The sequence below is a fragment of the Exophiala oligosperma genome, assembly GCF_000835515.1.
Source record: "Exophiala oligosperma strain CBS 72588 unplaced genomic scaffold supercont1.5, whole genome shotgun sequence".
Lineage (NCBI taxonomy): Eukaryota > Fungi > Ascomycota > Eurotiomycetes > Chaetothyriales > Herpotrichiellaceae > Exophiala > Exophiala oligosperma.
Genome location: NW_015622822.1, coordinates 3,324,252 through 3,336,423, shown reverse-complemented (window position 1 = coordinate 3,336,423; position 12,172 = coordinate 3,324,252). Strand labels below are relative to the sequence as shown.

At 49.4% G+C, this 12,172-nt stretch overlaps 2 protein-coding genes across 2 annotated transcripts; one reads left to right on the top strand and one right to left on the bottom strand.

Moving 5' to 3' along the window:
- Positions 1 to 4,364: 4,364 nt before the first annotated feature.
- Positions 4,365 to 5,881, bottom strand: PV06_06474 (uncharacterized protein; the record flags this gene model as incomplete). Its single annotated transcript, XM_016407597.1, has 5 exons — positions 4,365 to 4,828; positions 4,989 to 5,069; positions 5,130 to 5,484; positions 5,534 to 5,610; positions 5,668 to 5,881. 5 exons carry the CDS (start codon positions 5,879 to 5,881, stop codon positions 4,365 to 4,367), a joined length of 1,191 nt encoding a protein of 396 aa, XP_016263201.1.
- Positions 5,882 to 8,993: 3,112 nt separating this feature from the next.
- PV06_06473 (uncharacterized protein) lies at positions 8,994 to 11,066 on the top strand (the record flags this gene model as incomplete). The annotated part of the gene is made up of 3 exons (XM_016407596.1): positions 8,994 to 9,555; positions 10,410 to 10,486; positions 10,545 to 11,066. The coding sequence occupies 3 exons, from the start codon at positions 8,994 to 8,996 to the stop codon at positions 11,064 to 11,066; spliced, it is 1,161 nt and encodes a 386-aa protein (XP_016263200.1).
- Between the last annotated feature and the right edge of the window lie 1,106 nt (positions 11,067 to 12,172).

Genomic DNA, 12,172 nt, shown 5'->3' with positions numbered 1-12,172 from the left:
TACGTTTGTCATCGTCTCTCAAATCCATACCATCTTGTGGACTTTTTCTGGACCCTTGTAAAGACTAGGATAATTTATCAGATTCCTCCTGCAGCCATAAGGTCAGGTCGTGGTAAGTTAGCTCATGCAATTCTGATTCTCCTAATGTTAGTGCGGTCGAAAATGGGTTTCTTGGTAAATAGAAAAGACGCAACTCCGATCCGGACAAAAGTGCTCGTTGAAGAACGGATCCCACTAAGATCATCTGGTTTCCCGCGTACCAAGGCCCAAAAGTTAGAAGGCCAAAGTTATGATCCGACCACTAACCCACGGGGAATGCCCAACATGATCTCGGAGAGAAGTTGACGTCCATTCCGCAGTCCTTTGTGCATCCGAACTGGGTTCGTAGGAAACCTGTGGTACGATGTCGGCTCGTTCCCCTTGAACGTCGCCGTATATAGCAATTGGCTTAAGCAGTTCGATGATCTATGTTAATAAAATAGCAGACATGTCTCAGCTTTCCAAGAAACATGTCAAATTTCAATAGTAGGCCCCTTCTCCGCCGTGCTACAACACTTTCAGATAATGGAGCCCAATCACGGAATGGATGAAGTTGCACCCTTTCAATGTGAGGAAATCACGTGAAAGTAAGCAGTAACGTAATGCTAAGGGCCGAATGGCCGAATTGATTAATGTGTAAATTGCTAGCTCAAGACAAGGCTATGTCATCGATATGCGCGGCTGCTAAACAAACCACTATAGCTCGCGTTCTCGATAGAACGTCAAATCAAGAACCTCTTTCATCTCTGCTGCTATCTTTGTTCTTCGTGCCAGGACTACTCAAGCTTCCCAAGATTTCACTAATCCGTGATCGAACCTCCTCAAGCGAGGCCCCGCCCCGTCCAAACTACAAGAGCTGTGTGCTGCTCTCCCGCAGTCTTGCTGATTTCCGTCTTGCTTGCATCGCTTTCGAGCCTCGAGCGCAAGCCTCTGAAGTTGTATCGCGGTTCCTATGCTCACGATCTCTGGACGTTACTCCTTAGTCGGTGTGCACTGATGCGGTGGTTACGGGTGTATTGCCTGGAGTTTGGCTGTCATTCTGCATTCCCTCAATTTGGTTTGCACTTCGCACGCCTCGAGCAGATTCATGCAGATTTCTTGAAGTGACCTTTCGAGCGTATAACTGGCGCAGCTGCCACAACTGCTCTAGTTGAGGTTCTGGAATTCCCTCCGCGGTAGAGTTGCCGATGATTTGAAAGGTGCGTCTAAGTGCGGCCGTGGGTGCGCCACACCACACTCTTGGCCATTCGAAGGGACCCAATCCTGGTATAAAGCTCTTATCCGCGTTAACAAGGAAGATGTGCCGCAGGGTATGTCGCCAATATAGGCCGCCGACTGCGTAAGAAGACAGGAAAGCAGCTTTTGCCTCTTGGGATATTTGAATACATCTGTGGTGTAGGAACCATTCGAGGAGGAGTGTCCCCATGCCGTTGCGTAATATCGATTCGGCTCTGGTAATCTTTGAGCTCAAAACTTCCACGCTATACGATGGCAACTCGGCAAGAGGTTGACAGTAAAATACTTCCACTTTGTCGGCACGAGCCGTTGGGAGGTCGTAAAAGCAAAGCCTAGCGGCTCTGACCGCTCTGCTGGGGGTGTGAACTTGAGCCATCCATGGGCACACCGAGTCCACAGCAAGTTCTCGGCCAGCCTGATCTAGCTGTGCCGACGACAACGCCCTGTATGCCGTCGGATTGCAGTGATGCTAACGACACGACCGGCGAGTGCGGCTTTCTCGAACTTTTGCAGAACGACTTTATACCCTACCACGTCGTATTTCGGATGGTGCCATGATCTCTTGATCATCAAGCATCTGCAACGTGCCGCTGCACATGATTCGGGTCTTTCAACAATTCGAACAAATTCCCTCCAAGTCAAAACGACCTCCTGTGTGCGTACTTCAAAACTTCACCGGCGCATCCCCAATACCGTACTGCTGTGTTGAAGAGGTTCGTCTTTTTCGAGATTGTACCTAGTAGATCCGCAGGTCCAAGGGTCGTACGTGGATATCGCTTTAGTAATCATCTTTTCTCATTTACTTGACTTAATGCCGAGGCATCGCGTAGGCCAAAAAGCCTTACTCAGTTCCGAATGACTAAACGCTTTTGGACCTTTCAACGGCAACCCTATCCATCACTCCTATAGTTGTTGAGAAGATCAAGCGGCCAAATGCAGATGTTAATGCTGAAGGAGGCTACTATGGCAATGCCTTGTAAGCGGCATCGTCCGGCGGCCACGAGAAGATCGTGCAGATGCTCATCGACGCCAAAGCGCACCTCAATGCTGAAGGAGGCGTGTATGGTAACGCTCTGTAAGCGGTATCGTTTAGCGGCCACGAGAAGATCGTGCCGATGCTGCTAAATTCTGGGGTGGATGGTAACAATATGACTTCCAGCACTGCTAGCAGCTTGATATGAATATAATATCCACTTTCTTAACTCCGATAAGGATTATGTACCATACATGGTGTAAAATTGCATAGGGATAATGTTCTTACTGCAATTACTGCTTTTCGATCGTTATATGTGAAAAAGGAGAATAATATCCACTAACCCTTGGTCACTGACGCTACTGCGAAATGTGGATGGCTTATATGATCTCATGAAAACGCTTCAAGAGCTCTCCGATAGCTGTGACTAAGCTAACGGATCTACAGCAAGGGGAAAAAGGTGCTGTTTATCAACGAGGGCTAGTCAAGCCTATCTCCCTACTGTAGAGACTAACTCTAGCTATAGCACCTGAGTGCCCCACTGATGTTTTCCTTAGTGCTAGAGCTTGAACAACCAGCAGCCGGGACAAGCAAGACACCGAGTCGCAGATGCATTTACTCTTTGTCGATTGACACTTTCATTTATTGAGAAGTTTTCATCCATGTTTTCCAAAAGGCATCGATTAATTCTTTACAGTACATGTCCACTGTCAGCAATGGTTTTGTTCAACGAAAGTGGCAACACTGTTTCCGAAGTGAATGTCAAGTACAATGTTGGCTGCGTAGCATGGTCAATTTTCTTCACTGGCAGCATAGGTACAGACAGTACCACGATAAATGATTCATGGCCGCTATCAAGCACTCCGAAGGTGGCATCGCCATCTGTACTATATGCACCGAACTGCGGAAGACTGAGCGACGTAAGCCAGTTGCCATCGTAGATACGACCCTCTAGCTGATCACACCTGGACAGAGATGACACTGAAAAATTTCCGAAGGGTCTTTTCTAGGTTCTTCATAGCGCACAAGTCGGCCAGATAGACGAATTGTACCAGCAACATCTAGCTATATGTGACCATGATAATGTCCTAGTAAGGCCACTAGACTGAACGGGGCCACGGAGTGCAAAAAGTGAACAGCAAGAGCGTGTCTATAATGGGATCTTGGAAACACTGAAGGGCATTGTTTACAATTTCTAGACGCAGAGTTCTGTTCATCAAGTTCTACTCTACTGGTTGAAAAAGTGCAGAGCATACACCGTTAGGCGGCTCCAGGGGTCGTCGTGATGCCCCTCATCTTAAAGACTTTGCTCCAAGAAGTCAAGCGATCGGTGGCATTCATGTCAATGGGATCATTATTGACAGTACTGAGGGAACATTAGGAGATGGTAGGTAAGTGCAGTATGAGGCTGCGGTAGCGATGACATCCTGGATGTCTCGAGCTGTTCAGCCGCAGAGCGCTTAGGCAGGTGTTCGGAGCACGACACGAGGGTTTAGACTGCGCAGGCTGGAAGATTGTGGCATTCAAGGATTCACGTGTCTCGCTCTGTCTGGATTGAGGCGGCAAGAGAGCTAAGTCATGTGGCTGTCATTGAGGCTTGGTGATGTGGCTGCGACGGTGCGGGTTTCTAACACGCGACGGTACTCGGCCTGGTCCTCGGCTGTTTGTCGATCTGCTTGAAAGTACCTGACAGGGGTCCTCTGCGGCGTGAGATGGCAGCACAGACGGCGAGCAGCTCAAAGTAATCGGTGTAGTTATTGACTGAAGGTATACACAGAGGGCCATAGTAGATGCGTAAGGTCCCGAACTGTGAAGTTATGTTTCTTTCGGTGCTTGTTGAAAACAATACCCTCTAGTATCAGGGTGCGCTGTATCCACTGGAAAGTTGTGACTCAATTTTTCTGTTGAGGGTCTTCACGGGCATTAAAGAAAGCCTGATCTTACATAGTAGACCTCACTCCTATCGTCTGCTTTGGTATCACAGCCGGTAAAACGGGTAAAGCAGGCGAAGAACCACTCGGCGACGGTACAAATGGCGTCGGCAGTCGGTATTGGCTTCGCCGCGCCTTCTCCAGCTTCGGATGGCTCGTGGCAATGTAGAACCGGAGGAAGCCTCTCACGGTGACCAGATCGTGAAAGCGTGGGGCCGGTTCGGGGCAAAGTTGCCTTCGTAACCTTCCGGCGTTGAGACACGCTCAGCAGCTTGAAGGCTTTCGACCGGCGAAAAAGTGATTTGGAGCGGTACCTCCAGCACGAACCGGTCGATCCGTATCCCATCAACATGGATGCGAGTGATAAGACTGTACTGTCTTGAAGCTATTGCAGAACAAAATGTAGGTAGAAGATGACCGGGTACAGTCAACGGCAGATTGAAAGTGGCCTGCCATGCCTCTGAGTAGTCACTGTGGCTGTCCGCGGTTGATTGAGACTTGATAGAATTGCGGTTTGCCCCTTCTTCCGGGGCAAGAGAAACCTGTGTTGTCACTTCTGCCCGTTTTGGCATCTGCGCAACACTCCATGTGTTGGAAGAGTGGCTCTGTTCTCCAATACATATGACCTGATCTTGAAGGCGGATCGGACCTTCAACTGTCAGCAAGGCCTGACAAGGGAACCTTGGGAATGGTCGCGTTGAGTAGAATGTCTTCAATCGCAGGCCCAGCAAAGCCCAAAACTTCAGTTTATGGAAGTCCTGAAGAGCACTCCCTGCAAGAAAACGTGAATTTAACCCTTCGATCCTTACATGAAGGACTGCGGTCGTGCTGCCTTGCAACGTTCGATGCAACAAAATTATAGGCGGAGGTTCCGTCATTGAAAGAGTCATCTGGTACGGGCTGCGTTCAGTATGGAAAAGTGGAATGAGTGAGTGAGGGTCTCGACAAACTCGTCCTGAAATCATGAGTTTTCAAAGGAGGCCTTATCTCTGTCGGAATCCGCAACATGAATTCCTTCCTTCTGGTCAGTGAGAGTGTCCTGAGGTCATTCATCGTTTTGGCAGTTCCACTAACTACCAAATGATATGTGATGTTTGGTTGTGCGTACTCGTCATCTCCACTGACTAGAGTCTGGCCCGCGCAGAACGATGGAGGTAAGTCCAAGCACTGTTGTGGAACCCCTAGCCCTTTCGTCAGAGCCCATCGTGAGATGGTAAAGGAGAATCGTGCTGAGTAGATGAAGATGCCTGTGCTACTCTCGATCGAGTTCTGGAAGTCCTCGATCTCATATTGCTGCGACAGAAACTAACGTCCTCAGCTTCTGAGAAGACTGCAACAGAGGTGCCTTTAATACCTTGTACTTAGCCACATAAGTGTCAATTTTGTTCAACTTAGTCTCACTCAATCGTCGCGTGTAAACTCTTGATAAGCCTAATTTGGGACATAGAGGTTAGAGGTGCGACAGAGGCGGAATTTGCAGCGACAAACCTTCGAAGGTGATGCGTATCTTTCCTGTTTCGAGGCTTGCCTTACTCCTGATGTTCACAATACCGCAGAGCTCTTCAAGAGGCATCCAGAATGCTTCCTCTTCCGGCAAACCTGATCGAGCAACTTGATCTTCATGCTGACGCTCAAGGATTATGTCAAGGACTGCTTCGTCCTTCATATCATTTTTGTAGACGTCCATTTCAGTGGCAGGCATGGTCAAGAGATCCGTAGTAAATAGCATGGACGACTGACTCCAGTAATTGCCCATTGTTAGCCCCTGTTCTCAGCAGGATTCTGTAAACAATATGAGACTCTAAGGTGCCTCAAGTTGAAGGAATAGAGTTGCCTTTTCTTTGTCGTTAGGCCGCGGACAGTCATGTCCCTATCTGGTGTTTTACTGGAACGCTATAATGTAGTACGATTTGCCAAAGTCGCCTCAGTAAGAGTTGAAGAGGGTAGCAATGTCTGATTAGGACTATCACATCGATGAGTGGTAAGTTAGCCTCTCAGAAGACGGCCGTATAACCAAATGTCTTGTGAGTGTAATGCAGGCACGTGCAGTCGTTGGCAACGAATTGGAGCCGCTCGATGACAAAGCTCCAAGTGGAATCCTCTGTAATAGTGGGCAGTAACGTACGAAAGGGGGCTGAGACCGAGAGCTTGCTAAAAGTCGTGGCCGGGATTCTCTCCCTCAACGGTGGTGGGCTTTGTCAAGATAAATTCCATCCCACCATCACATACAAGATATAGGTCAAGTGGGGTCTTCTTTCCACATCACAGCACAGCAAGCCGCCCTCCATTGGTAGTGAACAAAATTTACTCGGCAACTTTGGAAGCTTAGGAATGACTGCTGTTTCAGTATTGGCACTCGGTAGCATTCCCCACGAGCGGCAGAGTTGACTGGGTAAGAGGTTGTCTGCTTACCAGATGCCACACCGTCAATTGCAAGGACAATTATATCAACAGCATACAGCTCATGATTGGCCGCAATAGTCTTGAACGTAAGTTGTTCATGCCGTCCCACATTCCCGGGGCTCACAAGCGGTAATATCTTACAATTGACGATTGATATTGCTCACTGACTCGATTCAATCATCGACAGCACTATGTGGTAGGGAGCTAGCCTTCTCTAGAGATGCCTCTGGGAGAGGCTCGGATTCTTTTCTCTTGGTCGTTTCTTCTTTTCGCAGCCGGTCCAACTCCCGGTGAAGTGTATTGATATACCCAAGCGCTCGTTCGATAATTGTTGCCTTAGATGGTGACCTCCCTCGCTCTATGGCCAGACACATTTGTGGGACTATACGCTGAAGACCCTCGATAGCTCGTGAGAGACACCCCCGACGATTCCATTCGTCCAGTACGTGCGCAGTGTTCTTCGAAACCGTAATCGCAACAAACGAGTTTGAATAGTTGAGGCCATGTTCAGAGTGACTCCTTTCCCTGATACACTCGTAGTTTGATTTGATGTCAGGAGCACGATCAGGATTTTGCGCCATAAACCCTAGTTTGATGATATGAGAAACAACACCCGAAAGTATCGTATCAAGGTAACAGGTAACCTACGACGCGTCTCTTGTTGCCTTCTATCATTCCTAAGCCCCAGTGAATGTTCTGGCATAATTCTTTCATAGCGTTTCTCGCTCCGGAAAATTGTTAAACGCTTTCCACAGATGATAAAGATATCGATATGGTAAACTGTCCAGAAGGAGTTTTGCGACCTGTGTGTCTTACCAACTACATAATGTCCGAGGAGCTGGTTCTCCTCGATTTATTTCAAATACTTGTGCTCGAAAGTCAGGCGATCCTGTCGAGAATGTTATGGAGGAGGCGATCGAGATTGCCTCGATAGAATGAGAAAAGGACTTCTGCGTCTTGAAGGCTGATAACACCATGACCAATAAGATCGGCTTTGTCTGCCGAGTACTGATGCTGGGTGGCAAGTAAAAGTTCCGAGACCTGAGACAATCGCGTGTGAGATTGTTACCCAGTTCAACATTCCTGTCAGGGACAAGTCTGGGAACGAGAAGAGGGAACAAGTATGAGGAGATCTGACAGTGATATTGCTATCCAGTGCACTATTGAGTACAAGACGAGAGACGAGGGACTCAACAAGAGGTTCGAGTCCCAAAGGGATACTTATAGTTCATTTGGAAAAGGAGATCGGGAGATCTGTTCTTTTCCAAGCGTCCCGTGTCCGAGATAATCATGTTCCGTAACTCCGTAGACTCATACTGAAACCTGCAAGGGATGTAGGAGGCGTAGGAGGCGCTGAAGGTGTTGAAGCAAGGGAGATGTTATATTGGAGGTTCACGTGACCGAGTGCGCCGGACCATGTCCGGCGAGGCTGTCGGGCTAATCCTATTGCGTGTAGTATCTCTGTACATTGTACAGAGATATCCAGCCAATCGTATTGCGGTGTGGGCTTCCTGGCCGTTGCTCGCAAGAGCGAGGCTGTCTGGTCAGGCTGTCTAGCCTTTCCGGGGTTGCGCCGTGACAATTCCTCTAGCTGAGGCTAACATTTACTTCTCGTAGGGCCATGGCGAGTTCCAGGGCGTTATTCAGGAGCTTTTCTATTATTCCGTCCATATGCTGTGACAGCACTCCTGGCAACTGCGCCGGGGCCCTCTCCGGCTCATGTGTTTAAAGGGTCGCCTTGTCCATAATGGCGAATAGGAAAGAGGACCGATCGATGTCCAGACGTACTTGAGATTTGCTTGGGCGACTTTGTCCAAAGGAAGTGGTTTCCAATCAACCGGCTATGTGTCCAGAGCAACAGCTGCTTCACAGGGTAGGAGTAAAAATCAATCCTTACTATCTCTCGATAACAGGTCGATTCTGCGATGCTTTATGGGGGCCATTGATATGGCACTCCTGACCACGTGATTCTGCATTGATCCACGGTCCTCGGAACTACATGAGTTATTCCACACTTTCGCCCAATCGAGGGTGGCTAATTGATATGTCACCGTTGCTTGGCGAACATGGCGCATCGTCATCGCCTCTCCTTCCCCCCCTGCAGATATGTCACCATCGCTGTCCCGCAACATGCTCTCAGAACATTTCGACGCAAGATTGCCAACAATGAATTCCATACCTACCAGCTGTGGCGATAGCGCCTCCCCACAGACAAAGACACCTCTTCAAACTCTCATTCGTGTTCGAAACAATCAGCGCCCTCACCGTGAACGGCGACGCAGTACATCGCCGTGCTAGAGCAGAAGCTTCAGGACAGCGAGCGCCACCTGAACCAAGCACTAGCAGAAATTGCGGTCTTGAAAGCCGATCTTGCAGAGTCTAGACTCAGCCACCATGAAAGCAGCTCAGAAATGGAGCATGAATCGTCTTCCCCAGTCGCATTGCGAACTGGGCGTAGTCAGAGTCGAGCCAGCGAAATGTCCGAGGGACGACAAGCGCCGTATAACGCCGAAGGCTTTAAAGACGCTGCTCTTTTGCCCTCAACATCCATAGGGTTGTCACTGCGCACGACCGTGGAAGGGGATTATCCTGTCACGGAAATGGCCAGCTTCCAACCCATGCTCGTAGCTGAGCAACAGTTCGACACGAATCACCGGCAACAAGGTGTGCTCGATAATTGCGCAGCAAAGGCCGCCCCACAACGCCCCTCAAAAGCCGATGAGATCGAAGGCACGTCATTGCCTATGTCGGGCATGCTGATGCCTAAACCATTAATTTCAGATCCGATGTCCTCCCTATCATCAACCAGCCACTATCCCCTAAATGACGGCCAGCCGACAACTCCCTGCGTACAGGCTTACATCATAATTTCGAGGCTGAACTACCGTGGCTTAGACTCGGATTCCATTACGGCTTGGCTTAGCCCCGGCTTCCGGCGAGCGAGTCTCCTACAAGAGGAGTGTCAGGTCGAGAGTAAATGCTTATTTGAACTGTTGGATTTTATCAGCGACTCCTGAACAATAGAGATAATACAAGTCCGAGTAAACACCCGTTTTAGGATGCTAGGTTGTAAAGTCAGTTGTCCACTTTGTCCTCCTGCATCCAGGACATGATGGCAAAGGTTTTGGAGAGGGTCTCCGAAGTTGCATCTGAACGTTCGCCGTGGCGGCTAGCAGAACTGCATAGCAGATGAGACAACTGGCCTTGGTTTCCTGCCCAATTGATATGTCACCGCGCTACTCGTAGAGCAGATTAGCCCAACGAAGGACTTTGGTAACTAATGTGGATGAGTGACGTTATTGAAAGAGGTTCTAGGAGCGCAGAACAAGTGCCGCTGTGGGAGCGCCATCACCCTCCATCACCCTCGACCGCTTGAAACCATCAACAGTCATTGATCAAATCGCAGCACAACGTGAAGACGCGTTTTAGCTGGTTTTGGCTGTTCACTTGCGTCGAACTGGTGCGTTCTAAGAATGACATGCAGAAGCTAGGTGGACCACGGGGCGTTTCTGACGACAAGCGGGATCGGCATAGTGCATTAATATCGAGCTCCGCGCGTTGGTATAAGTCTCTGACAAGCGAAGTCCAACAACACGTGCATCCATGATCAGGCGCATTTCTTGACTGACTTCTTGTGCAGATCCAAAGTATCTAAAGCTCGTCCTGCTCTGCAGATAGACCAACGTTCTCCAATCTTTGCTGAGACAGCTGGCCGAAGGCAAATCATGGAAAACAATCACTTCAGACTCGAAAATCCCTCGCAATCATACACTCTACGAGCTGCTCTTTCCAGTCATTCGTCTGAGATAGATGACAACATAGCTCAGTGCCCGATGGCGGGTACCGCTGGGTGTGTCTAGCGTGTTGCTTCACGATCAACTGCTTTACCTGGGGCATTGTCGCTGTAAGTCTGGGTTCCTCCACAAATTTCCTATTATCTGACAAGCAATGCTTTCCCACAGTCTCGGCCTTTAGACTATACGTCCATTGGAAGTCTAGACTTTGGAATTGCCATGCTCTCTGCCCTCTTGGTCACACGCCTGGCGCGCACCGTCGGGATCAGACCTCTTACCCTTCTGGGCTCTTTCATATTTGGAGGGGGTTTTATGGCAGCGTCCTTTGCTTCTCACATCTGGCATCTCTACCTCTCCCAAGGTGTACTGGTCGGCTTAGGGGTTGGCTTCGCATATGTGCCTAGCATTGCCGTTCTTTCCCAGTGGTTTGCGAAGAGGAGAAGCCTCGCCAATGGGATAAGTGCGGCAGGATCAGGCATCGGCGGTTTGGTCTTCTCTTTCGCCACCGGCTGCACCATCGACCACCTGGGTACTGGGTGGGCGTTGCGTATCACCGGAGTTTCCGGGACCTTAGCCATCTTCGTCACGGCGTTCTTCATCACGGACAGAAATGGCATCGTTATGCCCAAGCAACACCCCTTCGACCGGAAGCTTATACGTCGCCTCGACGTGCTCTTACTCCTACTATAGGCTTTCCTCAGCATGTTGGGTTATGTCGCTCTCCTCTAATCACTTTCCGACTTTGCACTCTATATCGCCCTTTCGAAACAAAAGGCAACACAGGGTACCGCTTTGCTGAATATGGGAACTGCGATCGGGCGCCGTTTTATCGGTGTTGCGAGTGATCGAATCGGACAGTTCAAGGTGGCCACGGGTTTGACTCTACTTTGCGCCGGGGTAACACTACTATTCGCAGTCCTAGATGGGGCGATCCTGGGGCGTGTTTTGGATGGTACGTTGACGAAACAGATAATGACTGAGAGTATAACTTGAACTACAAGGACTGACAGGCTAGACAATTGCACCCCTCTGTGTTGAGGTTGCCAGGCTTCGGGAGCTCCCTTCACTACTTTCGCTATCTTGGTTGTCTGTTGTTCTCTCAACCACGTGTAAGTCCTTCCTTTCTAAGCACCATTCAATTGGTTCATACTTAATAGCCTACAGTTTCCGAAGTCATTGCGCTGTATCTGCGGCGATCTGGCAAAGTTAGTCCATACCTATTTGCTCGGATTTTTGCGGCCTGTGTTACGTATGCGCAAGCTTCTGTCTGTTGGTGGTTGTGGTGCTGTGCAAACGGAGACGAAAAATGGCTGAAGAGGTGCGTTAGGTCCTGAAACCATCCAGCCGCGCGCGTGCCACGACCTCTCGAACCTAAGCGCACAGGTATGTCAGCCAAGCTCATAACACGAAGCTGTCGAACACTCACGACAGTACCATATAACGCTTCTGACGCCAGCTCTTTGGCATAGACTTAACAAGGTTGGCATAGTATAGTAAAGACTCTGTGCCGGCAGATTTATAGAGCCTCGGATCATCCCTCCCTTGATGAGCCTTTAGCATGCGCAGGAGAATAGCGGGAAAGTCTTACTTCGTGATCAGTGCGACGCAAGTCAATCAGCAAAAAGTCGACCCCAGGCTTTTGACCGTTTTTCAGCCAGGCGAGCACTTCATTTCGTGTCACAACGACCGGCTTGTCGTTGCGAGGGTTCGGATATGCATTGTACCAAGGGATAGCTTCTCCAGCTATAACGTTGTCTGAGGCAAGTCGTAACAATGGCGGACGCCTGATGAAATAA